Source organism: Schistocerca piceifrons, chromosome 1 (genome assembly GCF_021461385.2).
Source record: "Schistocerca piceifrons isolate TAMUIC-IGC-003096 chromosome 1, iqSchPice1.1, whole genome shotgun sequence".
In the NCBI taxonomy this organism is placed as follows: domain Eukaryota; kingdom Metazoa; phylum Arthropoda; class Insecta; order Orthoptera; family Acrididae; genus Schistocerca; species Schistocerca piceifrons.
In genome coordinates, this window is record NC_060138.1 from 132,892,564 (window position 1) to 132,909,105 (window position 16,542).

Genomic DNA, 16,542 nt, shown 5'->3' on the forward strand with positions numbered 1-16,542 from the left:
AGCAGAATCTGATTTACAACAACTTTACAAACAGATATCCATCTTTTGATTTGCAGCTCCTTGTATTGGCCGTGTTTGCAGTTAAAATATTTGGGATTTGAGGCCCGCCAGTTACGCAAAACAACTGTTTTTCTCAGTACCCAAACACGTTTTGGCACTACTGTGCCATCATCGGTGGGTTTTCGTTTTTATTTATTCTTTAAATTTGGTGAGCATGAATTTTCTGGACCACTTGTGTTAATTATTACAGGTAGCTTGTCATGTTTTCGTGTGGCAAGCACTTCCATTCTCCGCATCATGACAAGCTACCTGTAATAATTAACACAAAAGTAGTCCTTAAAATTCATGCTCACCAAATTTAAAGAATAAATAAAGACGAAAACGCACTGATGATGGCACAGTGGTGCCGAAACATGTTTGGGTACTGAGATAACCGGTGTTTTGCGTAACTGGTGGACCTCAAATCCCAAAAAAAATTAAACAAATCTTATTACATATCAATGCATGGCATTTGATCATAGAAAGTCATGTCTGCGTTGTTTCTTTCATACTCACTCACAACCCAGCAATCAGTCGTTACGATCACCACAATTGAACACAAAGAGCATCCTGACGCTGCTACACGAATTACAGAAGCCTACGGAAGAACAGAAATTCAATGAGTACAGGAAGCGCACTCTGCACCAAGGAAGAATATCCAACACGCCTAAACAGCGTAAACCATGACGAAGAGGAGATCCTCAATGGCAGCTGTAGTAGTTCCCAACAGGTGATCAGAAGTCACGAAACTCCGTCAGTTGTCTGAAGATCATGCCGTAATAGTACAAGACATTAACGCAGATACCAGTGGATTTACTCTCACCATGTACTTCCAGTAATGAAGTATTTACACACATTGAAAAGCTAACGCACACATTTCAGACACGTTATGTTAAGCTGATTGTAACTGTTTTTCAAGCAGATGCTAAATCTGTGTCGTGTCGCAGTGCAACACCATGTGATAGGGGCCATGAATTACAGAGGCTGTTCTCGAGCTGCAGTTTTACACCGATGAGCCAAAACATTACGACCACATGTTTAACAGCGTGTTGTTCGACTTTTCAAAGACAGTACAACAGAGATTCTGATTGCCATGGCTTCTACAAGTCATTGAAGTACGAGGGTAATCCCAAAGGTAAGGACTCTATTTTTTTTATAAATACAGAACTATGTTCGTGTGGCAGTTGGTCACACTGTTATGAAGAGTGCTTCACGCGCTATGTGTAAACATGCACACGTCGTTCTGAGGGGCTCCGTCTTGGCTTGGCAGCCGTTGAGAATAGAGCCCCCGTTTGATGTTACCGCCAAGTGCGAATTGCGCGCAATTATTCGGTTTTTGAACGCAAAGGTTACTGCACCGATTGAAATCCATCGCCAATTGACGGAAGTGTACGGTGAGTTGTGTATGGATGTCATAAATGTTCGTAAGTGGTGTAGAGTGTTTGCAGCTGGTCAGTCCGAAATTGACGAACGGAGGAGACAGTGTTGAAGGTTGAGCAAAGCGTGCGTGAAGATCGGCGGATCACACTGGATCATCTCTGCATGTTGGTTCCTGAGGGTTCCCGAAGCACCGCTAACAGAATTTTAACGGAAACATTGAACTACAGGAAGGTGTGCGCAAGATGGGTGCCACGCATGCTGACTGAGGACCACATGTGGCAACGAGTCGATGCTTTCCGCGCATTTCTTCACCACCTTGCAGCCGAACAGGACAACTTTATGGACTCAATTGTCACGAGTGACGAAACGTGGGCATACCACTTTACACCTGAGACCAAGCAACAATCACGCCAGTGGCGGCATTCTTCTTCGCCAAAGCCGCGGAAGTTCAAGCAAACGGTGTCTGCCGGTAAAGTCATGACAACCGTTTTTTGGGATCGGAAAGGGGTATTGTTGGTCGACTTTATGCCCACTCGGACCACAATTAACGCTGACAGGCACTGTGAGACTTTTAAGAAACTCAAACGGGCAATTAACAACCGGCGTACACATTCTCCATGACAACGCTCGCCCACACATCGCTCGACAAATCGTTGCTCTCTTGCAACAGTTTCAGTGGAACAATCACCCACCCACCCTATAGTCCTCACTTGGCGCCCAGTGACTATCATCTGCCCCCTAGGTTAAAAGAACATTTGGCCGGAAAACGATCCAGCTCCGACGACGAGATGAAAGAAGAGATTCATAACTTTCTGAACAGCATGGTGGCGGGGCATACAAAAACCGCCACAGCGTCTACAAAAATGCATCGTTAGAAATGGTGATTATATCGAAAAATAGCTCAATGTTCAAGCTGTAGACTGATGTAAACCACTGTAGAAATAAACAGGTCTATGTACTTATAAAAATTAGGAGACCTTACTTTTGGGATTACCCTCGTATGTGGCACCAGATGTCTACGCCCAGGTGAAGCAATTCCTGCAAAGTAAGAGACGGCTGTCTACTGGCACACAGCTGGCTCCCGATGTGTGTTCCAATGGATACATGACAGGCACACTATCTGGACAAGACAGTGTTATTTCACTGTAGCACGATTCTGACTTTGCAACACAGACGGTTATCCTGCTGGAAGATGTCATTACCTGAGGGTGAGACTTCAAGCATGAAGCGATGCAGGTGGTCCGTAATGTTCAAGTATTTCACAGCCATCATGATGCATTTTATTACCATCACAAATCTAGTGGAAGTCCAACTCAATCTACCTCTTAACACAAGGCATCTGTGGTTCAGTGCACGTTTCGTGTCTGAATGACAGAGTAAGGACCCAACCATCGACCTGTTGTAACAAGAAATGCGATTTATTCGACAGGCCATATGTTTCTATTGGTCCGCGGTGAATACTCTGTGATGCTGTGCCCTCTACAATCTTAACTGACTATGTCGTTTGGTGAACACAGGAATATGTAGGGGTCATGTGACGTGGAGCTCCATGTTCGACGATGGCCTTTGAACGATGTGCTCCGAAACACTTGTGCCTGCACTAGCACTGTGTCGTCAGAACTACCACAGATCGCTACCTGTCTAGAGTTACACAGGAGGGATCCTCCGACCTCTACGTTTCGTGAAGATACGAAGTCGTCCAAAACCATACAGCCTACTCCTCGTTTCACCATCCTTCGACCACTTTCCATAGGTGCTCACGACAGAAGTAGGCGAACAGGCGACCACCTTCGCCTTCTCAGAGATTCCCGTTTGCAGCCGCAGTGCCACAACAATGGGCTCTTTGTCAAAAAGGCTTGTATCAGTGGATTTGCGCATTTGGGGCCAGAATCATCGCTATAATGGCTTCCCTTTCATCTCTGTTCCGCTGAAATTCTTCTCTTACTTCGCCACATGCCCGCTACAGCATCAGGAGGCATTCAACCTAATAGTGGGCTGCGGACATAATGTTTTGAGTCATCAGTGTATGTGCACAATCATCCTGGAAATACACCTACTTACCAGAACAGGGCGTGAGAAATCTCCAATGTAGACGTTAGATTTACGAGTGTCTCAGCTTTTAGGTATGTTCATTGGGAAGTCACCTCAAGACAGAGAACTAGCGATTATAATCTGATAAATTACTGATTTACTACTAAGGCCTACAGAGTGATTTACAATTCAAGACGGTAAAAAACAAACTTCACAATGAAAACTGGGACCTTCTGTGGACTGGGTCGGTTCCCCACCCTTAAGAGACCCCAGAGACCATGTTGGCGAAAATGCCTTCGAATTAGACTCGGTCTGGGATGCGATAAGGACTCTTACACTGAGGATTCCATTCAAACTAGCACCGTGATGTAGTGGATATGACACTAAACTGTTGCATGAAGGGTCGTATGTTCAAAACTCACCTGGACTGTAGAATTTTAATTTCTATATTCGGTTCGAGTACATTCTACAAGTATCCACAAATGTCATGAATCATTGTACTGGAATGTTCTGTAGCTGTGTATTACTGTTTGTGTTCTGGCTGGAGGCAGTTCGCTCCACGCCCTTTTATGTGCAAGTGCTGAATAAACATTCGTTAAGTGAAGTTAGTGTTCGTCATTAATTTAATTACACCTTCTTCTAAGTGACATTCTGGTGGAGACGTTGGGTATTGGAACTTACGATAGCGCACGTTATCGACGACAGAGTCTCCAATCAGGCCACGACAGAGCCGCCGTTTACGTGGTGAGAAACCTCAGTTCGAGCCATATTCAACACATCGCAGTCTATCGGAGACAGAAGAAGACGAGGACGTTAGGATGACAGCAACTGTGTGCCACCCCATGAGACATCCTTCCGGGTTCTCTGGTGACGATGGCCAAGATCCAAACAAGTGGCAGAGGGTATATGAGCGTATAGCCTAATTTAACAAATGGGATGGCACCGTGTGTTTGGCTAACGTATTTTTCTACTTGGAGGGCACTGCCAAGCAGTGGAATGAGAACAACGAGGAGAAGTTCACAAGCTGGGAAGTATTCCGGACGGAACTGCGCAAGTATTTCGGCAAAACAACGACAGAAGTGCAAGGCTGAAGATAAGCAAAAGTTCAGGGCACAGCGTCCAAGAGAAACTACAGCATCCTACCTTCAAGACGTCTTGGAGCAGTGTAAAATAGCGGATGTTAGACTGAAGGAGGAAGATAAGGTTGCACATCTCATGAAGGGTATTGCTGAGGACATGTATCGAGCCCTACTCCTGAAGGAGGTTCCGACAGCTGACGACTTCATAAAATGGTGACAGTATATCGAGACAATGCATCAAGAAGAATTACACGCAAGAAGTTTGAACGGCTTCCAAACGTCGAATCGATGTCTGTGATGGAGGAAGGAACTGATTTCACAAGTTTTCTTCGTCAGATAGTGAGAGAGGAAGTTCAGGAGGCACTTTGATTGCATGGAGAGCAAAAAACCCAGACGCTTCAAGATGTAAGGGAGGAAGTGGAACGGACATTGAACCCTATCTCTCGTCCTTCATTTCCCTTTGAAACGGTGAAAAAGTCGAGACCCAGGCGGAGTCACATTCCTACAATATAACATGAGCAACCTGTCTGGGCTAAGTTAGTGGCATTCACTGGAAGGTTATTACTAGCACCATAGAAAACTTCATGCAAGACAGGGGCGCCGAGGTTTGTCATCTGCTTCTGTACACAGCATCACTGTTACAGAAATGAGTACCTACTACAGCACCATTACTGGGTCACTCCCTAACAGAGAAGCAGAGAAATGTGGTAAGAAGACCCAGTATTGTGTGGACGCTGCTCAAAGCTTCGGTGTTGCTATGATGTCATGATGGTGTTGTGGGTGAACACAGAGCATATGAGCGTATGTGCTTACAGCACCTTGCCATCTAGATATCTGCTGTATGTAACATGACTCTTTGGAGCTTGATGTAAAATTCCCCCTGTACCGATCAGGGTTAACAAAATAATTTAATTACGAAAATTGATGGGATACAGTAAGAAAATAGAAACAAATAATGCAACAGGCAAAGTTGTAAGACTATCCTGCACAGTGGTAGGCGTACTGAGGCTGGATGTATGATATTTTGAATACATTGAAAAGTACATCGTGATCATAAGTAGAAAGTGCTATCACCAACTCATGGCTGTCCACATTTGTTGGCTTCCCATGAGATGTTTGTTGATGCTGGGGCTGGCAGAAGAAACTCTGCTGACAGATGCAGATGCAGAGTTTCACTTGCCTGCTCAAAGGTGTCCACCTGGCTGATGAATGTGTACTGTGAGACATGGAACTGAGTGAAGGGAGGAAGTCTGAATTTGCGACATGTCACCATTTACATCAGGGCATGACAAGTTGTAGATACATTGCTGCTCTCATTGTCTCATATTGCGGCATACTGTGATGCTCCTGGTGCTAGTGAGGAGCTACATACTCTTTATTTTCGACTTCTCGTTATCCAGCTTAATACCAGTCGAAGTATCTCATCAGTAGCAACTGTGACGCCAAACTACTAGATGCAACTTTTCGTCGAGAGGGTTGTGATGAGCTATACATCAGGCACAAAAAAATCCCGAGCACTCGCCTGCTCGAGTACAATCTGCAGAGGTTACTGTGTGTTTCCCTGCTGGGTAGCACACCTGTGTACTCACAACAAGAACGTCTCCTGCTGAGAACACAGTAAACATATCTTTTTTTCTCAGAACAGGCATAATGCCAAAACCTACATACACATATGGTTTAAATGCACTAGCGACTGCAAGTATTGATGAATTGCTTAGAGATCAAAGCAGTTCTTGAAGTTATAAAATATTTGGCTCTTCCAAAGATTTTGTTAGCTTATTTATCTCGTAACAAACATTTCAGTTCATAGATCTGTTGTACCAGTCACGAAAAGGCAACAAAAGGTTTGAGAGCTATCACCAGATGAATTTTGTAGTCTTCACTGAAGGTATATTTCCCAGCACAAACGCATCTACTTAATTCAATGGTAAACATTGTAGGCTTACAAAAACACACACGCACACACACACACACACGCACGCACACACACACACACACACACACACACACACACACAACACACACACACACACACACACACACACAACACACACACAGAAAACACACACACACACACACACACACACACACACACACACAACACACACACAGAAAACACACACACACACACACACACACACACACACACACACAGAAAACACACACACACACACACACACACACAGAAAACACACACACACACACACACACACAGAAAACACACACACACACACACACACACACACACACAGAAAACACACACACACACACACACACACACACACACAGAAAACACACACACACAGAAAACACACACACACACACACACAGAAAACACACACACACACACACACAGAAAACACACACACACACACACACAGAAAACACACACACACACACAGAAAACACACACACACACACACACACACACACACAGAAAACACACACACACACACACACACACACAGAAAACACACACACACACACAGAAAACACACACACACACACAGAAAACACACACACACACACAGAAAACACACACACACACACAGAAAACACACACACACACACAGAAAACACACACACACACACACAGAAAACACACACACACACACACACACACACACACACAGAAAACACACACACACACACACACGCACACAAACACACAGAAAACACACACACACACACACAAACACACAGAAAACACACAAAACACACACAGAAAACACACAAAACACACACAGAAAACACACACACAACACACACAGAAAACACACACACAACACACACAGAAAACACACACACAACACACACACACACAAAACACAACACAACACAAAATACAACACAACACAACACAACACAACACAAAATACAACACAACACACACACAACACACAACACCTAGTGCTGGAAAACACAGATTAGCATCTTGCTCTTATGCTTGTGCTTACCTGATTTTTATTGGTGGCTGCCCGAGTAGCCGACACACTTCGACCACATCCTTCGGCTGGTTGTGCACAGCATCGGCCCAACCCTGAGTGGCCAGCACCTGGAAGTTGGCCTTTATGAAGGCGACGGCGGCTTTCGTGAGGCTGGGGCATGTGTGCCTGACAGCGAGCACTGCTGTGGCCGCCGCTGACTCTACAGTCAGCAGAGAAGCCAGCTGTTGCTCACACTCTGTCTTCAATCCCGACAAATCGTATTTGTCTGCTGCTGCCAGAACTTGGGGAGTCATGCTGGACGGATGTGGAGTCCTCAGTGTGTGGCAGTAGGCCAGTAGCTCTCTTAGCACCGGACCCTCCACGTCTGTTATGGTGACCTCATTGCTGCTGGACTCCAGCGTGTCGTGGCTGAACATTGCGCTGAATACGGGGCTCCTCGCTGCCAGGACGGCCCTGCGCGCCATCAGCCGCGTCTCTCCTGCCACGAGAGTCACCATGGGGCCCTCCCCAGCGTTCAGTAAGGCGTCTAGGTCGACAGCTGCAGTTTCCTCAACCTTGGTAACGGCTTCCATTGCGGGTGATTCTGGAACACAGCGTTACTGATCAGCCCTTTGATCTCACACAGCGCTCTCAGTAATTATGACGCACAGAGACACCTGTGTGAAGCAACAGTTCGTAATATTTCTACTTTACATGTAAATTACGACACCCTGATATTCTTGCTGTATCAGACAGACGCCATAAGTGAATAACTGCAGTTCTTAGGTAACACAGTACCAATATTTCCTTAACAGTTTGAACACTTCTTTTGCCCAAAATGTATCCCATTTCTTTAGTTTCTATCTACATTTCAGTCTCTATCGAACACTGAATCTTCCAAAATGGTGTACTGGCACAATACCGATAAGTGTAATATATTGATTATTCCTAGCTACTGAGGTGTTATCTTGAAGCTGTGAGAATAGAGGACAGGCACTCCAAGGCGCGAAAGCAGAGACGATGCTGAGGGCAGAGAAACTAGGAGAGATATTATTACATGAAGTAGACCGTAAGGGAAGTGCGTTGCGAAAATGCAGACGCTCCCAGAAGCAGTCCCAGGGCGCTAGTTACTCTTCAAGGAATTAACATGTAACTTCATATGTCGTCTACATACTGTGGTAGGTTGCCACCGTAGCACTTACTAGCGGTAAAGAGAGCTTGATACCAACCCTGAGAACAGCAGCGTCAATAGGCTCACAAGGGTTAGAAAGACAGCGAAAACGCCAAAAAACTGTTGGCCTAACAGTCTCTGCTCCGGGGAAACCGAGGGGCGGGGCTAAATGACGTATAACAACAATGTTGCAAGCCTCATTTTGCAGAGAAATTACGTTTAGCTTTCAGCTGAACAGTTTTGATACCAAATACAGACTTAGGTGGTGCAACTGCATTAACATCCCCGCCTTAGGAGCAGTAGAGGGGACCTAACTAAACCGTGATTGGAAGACGCTTGCAAGAGACTTGTGGGATTAGCTGGTTGGCTTTAAGTGCAAAAAACAGTGCCCCCACGCGTTCGGTCTTGCTCCGGGTAAGTCTGCTCTCTCACTTGGAGTTCCTCAGTGAACAGTGTCACATTCAGTATGCTTTGTTTTGCAGCTAAGTTGTTGCCTTAAGATGCTGCTTGAGTTTGCTACTGTGGTTAGCATCTATCCTAGGACTTCTGCACTGGCTTCTGTTGTAAATTGTTATTCATGCTTTTTCTAACCCTAGAACTAGCCTCCAGTGTGTTAGTCCTGTCTGGAATAAACAACTGTTTCAAAACCCTTTGTCCAAGAGTTTCCACAACGAGTTCCCTATCATGTCTAACAACCTGCATTTCCAGTAAATGCCTGCACCAGTATTGGCTCAGATAGAAGAAAACAATCAAATGCCTTCACTGTGAATTGTCCTCTTGCCTTCTGCTCTGTACCGCTCGGGAGCGCAGACTGACAACCCCTTTTCTCCCGCTCCCATCTATGTCAGGACACGACATAAGGTCAGAAGTTACCACACAGTCCACTCAAATTAACGTGATCACAGTCTATGTTGACATCAATGTGCAATGTGCAACATCCATTCACAGGATGCACAGGGTACCACTATCACAGATTGTCAGGGGACACAGAAGACATTGCAGACTTTGTCGTAATGTGGAAAGAGAGCAATTTATCTGAATATCAAACGCGCATTATAATTGGCTTTCAGGGCAATTGAGGAAGGATTTCAGGACAGCTATGTTCGTCAACTATTTGTGGGTCGCTGTATTCAGAGTGTACCATGCATGACAAAAAATGGCTCTGAGCACTATGGGACTTAACACCTGAGGTCATCAGTCCCCTAGAACTTAGAACTACCTAAACCTAACTAACCTAAAGACATCCACACATCCATGCGCCTAGAACCGCTCGGCCACAGCGGCCGGCACCATGAATTACAAAACGGCACTATCCAAAAGTGGCGCCAATGCTACTGCGGTGCACCATATATGACAGGGATTAACGACGGCTGCAGAATTGTGTCCGGGGCAATAAACGTGTAACAGCTGAGCAACTGACTACCCAGTAACTCCTCGCCAACCGTTTAGTGAACGTTGCTGCGTATGGGCCAGAGCATCAGGTACCTGGCCCATGTAACCAAGCTGACTACCGTTCAGGGGAGACGAAGGCTGCAATTTGCACGCTAATAGCACAAGTGCAAGTCCGTAGAGTGGCGACAGGTGAACTTTTCAGATTAATTACATTTTACGCCCCATCAGACTGAAGCAAACGTCCTGCAAGCATGGTCTGAACAGTCCAGACTGGACGACGGAGGGTTATGATTTGGCGAATGTTTTCGTGTCATTTTCAGGATGGTACTCTCATTCTGGAAGGCACACTGGATAAATGGAAGTATGCCTCTCTCCCTCGGAATCATGTCTTCACTTACATGCAGTTTCTTTTCCTTGGCATGCTACACTATGTGTCCGGACACGCCCAAATACATACTTTTTCCTATTAGGTCCACTATGCTGCCACCTACTGCCAGTTACTTCATATCAGCGACCTCAGTATCCATTAGACATTGTGAGAGCAGAATGGGGCGCTCCGCGGAACTCATATACATCGAACATGGTCAAGTGATAGGGTGTCACTTGTGTCATACATCCGTACTGGAGATTTCCACACTCCTGAACATCCCTAGGCCCACTGTTTCCGAAGTGATAGTGAAGTCGAAACGTGAAAGCAAACGTACAGCACAAAAGCATACAAGCCCACCTCGTCTGCTGAATGACAGAGACCGCCGACAATTGAAGAGGGTCGTAATTTGTAATCGGCTGACATCTATCCAGACTATCACACAGGAATTCCAAACTGCATTAGGACCCATTGCAAGTACTATGACAGTTAGGCGGGAGGTGAGTAAACTTGGATCTCATGGTCGAGCAGCTGCTCATAAGCCACACATGCTGGTAAATAGCAGACGACGCCTCGCTTGGTGTACGGAGCGTGAGCATTGGACGATTGAACAGTGGAGAAACGTTGTGTGGATTGACGAATCACGGTACACAATGTGGCGATCCGATGGCGGGGAGTCGGTGTGGCGAATGCCAGCTGAACGTCATCTGCCAGTGTGTGTAGTGCCAACAGTAGAATTCGAAGTCGGTGGTCTTACGGTGGGGTCGTGTTTTTCATGAGGGGGCTTGCACCCCTTGTTATTTAGCGTGGCACTATCACAACACAGGTCTGCATTGATATTTTAAGCAAATTATTGCTTCCCACTGTCGAAGAGCTATTCGGGGATGGTGATTGCATCTTTCAACAGGACCAATCACCTGTTCTTAATGCTCAGCCTGCGGCGGAGTGGCTACACGACAATAACATCTCTGTAATGGACTGGCCTGCACAGAGTCATGACTTGAATCCTATAGAACACCTCTGGGGTGTTTTGGGAAGCCGACTTCGTACCGCCTCACCGACCAACATCGATATCTCTCCTCAGTGCAGCACTCCGTGAAGAATTGGCTGCCATGCCCCAAGAAACCTTTCAGCACCTAATTGAACGTATGCCTGCGAGTGTGGAAGCTGTCATCAAGAATAAGGGTGGGCCAACACCATATTGAATTCCAGCATTACCGATGGAGGGCGCCACGAACTTATAAGTCAGCTCACGATAGCTGAATGTTCCATAGGCCACCGTTCGAAAGGTACGGCGAAATTCCTTGAAACGTTACCTCTAACACGGTTAGAGGCTGCAGTGAATGCAGATAGTTGTCACGGTGAGCAACGTTTGTTGTCTTAAACGTAAACATGGAATGCAATTAAAAAATGTTACCCTCTCACGTGGAAATTCAAATGTGTTTCTTTCAATGGTTCATTATTCTTTTCCGCATGTGCTTACACACGTTTTTACAAACTTTCATTGCACTACGATAACTCTTCTGATTGTGGGGTGGGGGAGTACTTCTCAAATTGCAAAAGTTTGACTATAACCATCCTGTTTTTCCTCAAGTTTGGTTACAAATGCGCAAAAACTTAAATTCCGGAAAAATTAATTTTCATGTTCTCAAAAAAACTTCATTATCGCAGAAGATGAATTTTCAGTATCGCTAAATGAAATTACTAATTACCTACCACATAAGCTATGCAACTCCACGTTTATTCTACCCCACTCCGTACGACGGTAGACTCAGCGGCAAGATGGAAGATTGATTGTTGGCTAAGGACACAGGCGAAATTTACTGTACACGGGGCTAAGCAAGGTTGAAGTTATGTGTTGTGTTGTGTTGTGTTCAGTGGTGTGCTGGGTACGTCCATATACTTAGTCGGAAGTTATTGCTTTACTTAGCTAGCGGGATGAATGTCTCGACGCTCGTATCTAAGAATATTTATCTTTCTCTTGTCACTTTAAGCGTTTAAGGATGTACTTCATAAACGAATCGTGGAGTGGATTTTATTATTAACGACAATTTTAAAAACAAAGCCGCGTAAAATGACGCGTGTAGGTGGCACGGAGGAGAATTATATCTCAAATTTACGGACTAGTTCGGAAATGTGTGAAATAGTGTATTTAAGGGACACCCATGATCATGAAGACAAAATCGGTAGGGTTATTTAATCGCGGAATAATTACAAAAGCAGAGCGTGCGAAGGACTAATTTCACAAGGTAGTAAAATAATACCAGCAGATTATCTGTGTCAGCTAGCTATGAAATACAGAAGAGACGGTTTGCATTTATCATTCTACAGAGCGCGAAGGAAACATATGCCCACTCATCCTGGCACTCCAGGCCTTATGGCACTTAAATCAGGTATTTTATCAAACCGATACGAAAGATTCTGCTTTGTACAGCCGGAAAATAATGTATTTTCATGGGTGAACAAAATCTGCAATTTATGAATTGTAAGTTGCATACTGTATTGGCGGATGGAGATTTTACGTATGACCAAAAGACTTCATCAGCTTCATACGTTGCATTTATGCACTACCTTTGAGTATGTGTATGTTGCGTTTTGTTTAATGTTATCAACAACTGTATGTGGAACGGTACTCAGTCTGTGGACTGAAAATTTTAACCCTAAAACACTAATTGTAGATTTTGAAGTTGCAGTTCATGTGGCGGCACAGAAAGTTAACAGGCGTTAATACTAAAGACTGATTATGTCAGGTACAGTGGAACATGGGCTTCGTTCTGAGTATTCCAATCCTCAGTCAGAATCCCGAGACTTTCTGAAACATTTGTTTGTTTTAAGATTCTTATCTCCAAAGCACACTCTTGGGGTGCATTTGTAGAGTTGCTTAATATTACTCGCAGTCTTAATCAGTTAACTTTTTTATACACTACGTACTTGAAACAATGGAAGTGAAGATGATACATTTAGCAGAATATCAACAGATGACAACAATTCAACAAACTCCATCCTTCTATCCACGAGTTTACGGAAGTTTTGTAGCAACTGCAAAGTGTTATCTGTGCCTTACCACAGTGCACTAGGAAAGAGAAATAGACATTTCTGGGAAAATCGTCATGTTACTACTTAACTATCAAACAAATACCAACGTTGTGAAATGTCGTTACTGGAGTATGTAATAAGAATTGCACCTCGGTTATAGCGTATCGCACGGCAGGAAAAGTGTTTCACTGGGGTAAGCACTGTGCTGCGGTACCACTTTTAAAGGTAAGTTTTTGTACACATTATCAGATAGATTATATAATGGTAAGACAGAGATTTAGGAATCAGGTTTTAAATTGTAAGACATTTCCAGGGGCAGATGTGGACTCTGACCACAATCTATTGGTTATGAACTGTAGATTGAAACTGAAGAAACCGCAAAAAGGTGGGAATTTAAGGAGATGGGACCTGGATAAACTGAAAGAACCAGAGGTTGTACAGAGTTTCAGGCAGAGCGCAAGGGAACAATTGACAGGGATGGGCGAAATAAATACAGTAGAAGAAGAATGGGTAGCTTTGAGGGATGAAGTAGTGAAGGCAGCAGAGGATCAAGTAGGTAAAAAGACGAGGGCTAGTAGAAATCCTTGGGTAACAGAAGAAATATTGAATTAAATTGGTGAAAGGAGAAAATATAAAAATACAGTAAATAAAGCAGGCAAAAAGGAATACAAACGTCTCAAAAATGAGATCGACATGCAGTGCAAAATGGCTGAGCAGGGATGGCTAGAGGATAGATGTAAGGATGTAGAGGCTTATCTCACTAGGGGTAAGATAGATACTGCCTACAGGAAAATTAAAGAGACCTTTGGAGAAAAGAGAACCACCTGTATGAATATTAAGAGGTCAAATGGAAATCCAGTTTTAAGCAAAGAAGGGAAAGAAGAAAGGTGGAAGGAGTATATAGAGGGTCTATACAAGGGCGATGTACTTGAGGAGAATATTACGGAAATGGAAGAGGATGTAGATGAAGATGAAATGGGAGATACGATACTGCGTGAAGAGTTTGACAGAGCACTGAAAGACCTGAGTCGAAACAAGGCCCCGGGAGTAGACAACAATCCATTATAACTACTGAAGGCATTGGGAGAGCCACTCCTGACAAAACTCTACCATCTGGTGAGCAAGATGTATGAGACAGGCGAGATACCCTAAGACTTCAAGAAGAACATAATAATTCCAATCCCAAAGAAAGCAGGTGTTGACAGATGTGAAAATTACCGAACTATCAGTTCAATAAGTCACGGCTGCAAAATACTAACGCGAATTCTTTACAGACGAATGGAAAAACTAGTAGAAGCCGACCTAGGGGAAGATCAGTTTGGATTCCGTAGAAATATTGGAACACGTGAGGCAATACTGACCCTACGACTTATCTTAGAAGCTAGATTAAGGAAAGGCAAATTTACGTTTCTAGCATTTGTAGACTTAGAGAAAGCTTTTGACAATGTTGACTGGAATACTCTCTTTCAAATTCTGAAGGTGGCAGGGGTAAAATATAGGGAGCGAAAGGCTATTTACAATTTGTATAGAAACCAAATTGCAGTTATAAGAGTTGAGGGGCATGAAAGGGAAGCAGTGGTTGGGAAGGGAGTGAGATAGGGCTGTAGCCTCTTCCTGATGTTATTCAATCTGTATATTGAGCAAGCAGTGAAGGAAACAAAAGAGAAATTCGGAGTAGGTATTAAAATCCATGGAGAAGAAAAAAAAACTTTGAGGTTCGCCGATGACATCGTAATTCTGTCAGAGACAGCAAAGGACTAGGAAGAGCAGCTGAATGGAATGGATAGTGTCTTGAAAAGAGGATATAAGATGAACATCAACAAAAGCAAAACGAGGATAATGGAATGTAGTCGAATTAAGTCGGGTGATGCTTAGGGTATTAGATTAGGAAATGAGACACTTAAAGTAGTAAAGGAGTTTTGCTATTTGGGGGAGCAAAATAACTGATGATGGTCGAAGTAGAGAGGATATAAAATGTAGACTGGCAATGGGAAGGAAAGCGTTTCTGTAGAAGAGAAATTTGTTCACATCGAGTATACATTTAAGTGTCAGGAAGTTGTTTCTGAAAGTATTTGGAGAGTAGCCATGTATGGAAGTGAAACATGGACGGTAAATAGTTTAGACAAGAAGAGAATAGAAGCTTTCGAAATGTGTTGCTACAGAAGAACGCTGAAGATTAGATTGTTAGATCACATAACTAATCAGGAGGTGTTGCAGAGGATTGGGGAGAAGAGAAGTTGGTGGCACAACTTCAGTAGAAGAAGGGATCGGTTGGTAGGACATGTTCTGAGGCATCAAGGGATCACCAATTCAGTATTGGAGGGCAGCGTGGAGTGTAAAAATCGTAGAGGGAGACCAAGAGATGAATACACCAAGCAGATTCAGAAGGATGTAGGTTGCAGTAGGTACTGGGAGATGAAGCTTGCACAGGATAGAGTAGCATGGAGAGCTGCATCAAACCAGTCTTAGGACTGAAGACCACAACAACAAGATATTAGCGGTAGGGCTTTCTAATATTTCGCAGCAAAGGTATGTGCAGCCTTGTGGTAATGAAAATATGTTTTGTGGAGAAAGTAAGCTGCTTTGCGGAAATACAATCTGCGTTCCCTCCCAGCTTTCAGGCTTTCTGTGAGAGAATTTACTGCACGGTGTATCACAAGACTAACCGCACCTGAACTCTCTGGCAGATAACATGTTTGTATCCTGAACGAGGCTTCAACCTGAGTTATTCGCCCGCACCTTACGGAGCAGCTTGAAACATATCTAGACCAAGCCCGGCCAAACGGCGTTCTGCTAACGCGAGCGCTTCGGCTGCGCTTCTGCCTAGAGCTCTGAGCGCTGCCACGAGTGGGGCTGAGGTGTGAGGAGGAACAGGGAAGTGGAGGCTGCAGCCGGACGCCAAAATTTCGCCTTGTCAGATGCCAAGCAGTTTGCCGACAACACTACTCGCGTTACATTAGATTCACGTTCTACACTGTAATTACTATTGGAGTTAAAAAATAAAAAGTGGCGAAGGAACACTTCATCGCCGAATGGAATACTTTCTGTGGTGTCACCGCCAGACACCACACTTGCTAGGTGGTAGCTTAAATCGGGCGCGGTCCAGTTAGTACAGGTCGG

At 44.4% G+C, this 16,542-nt stretch overlaps 1 protein-coding gene across 1 annotated transcript in view; it reads right to left on the reverse strand.

Annotated features, from left to right (window-relative positions):
- The window catches only part of LOC124788688 (speckle-type POZ protein-like A), a 39,966-nt gene that overhangs the window by 17,079 nt on the left and 6,345 nt on the right, over positions 1 to 16,542 (reverse strand). The window contains exon 2 of the mRNA XM_047256003.1: positions 7,508 to 8,060. Coding sequence (XP_047111959.1) covers positions 7,508 to 8,049 — 542 coding nt within the window. The 5' untranslated portion in view covers positions 8,050 to 8,060. The remainder of the gene's footprint in view (positions 1 to 7,507; positions 8,061 to 16,542) is intronic.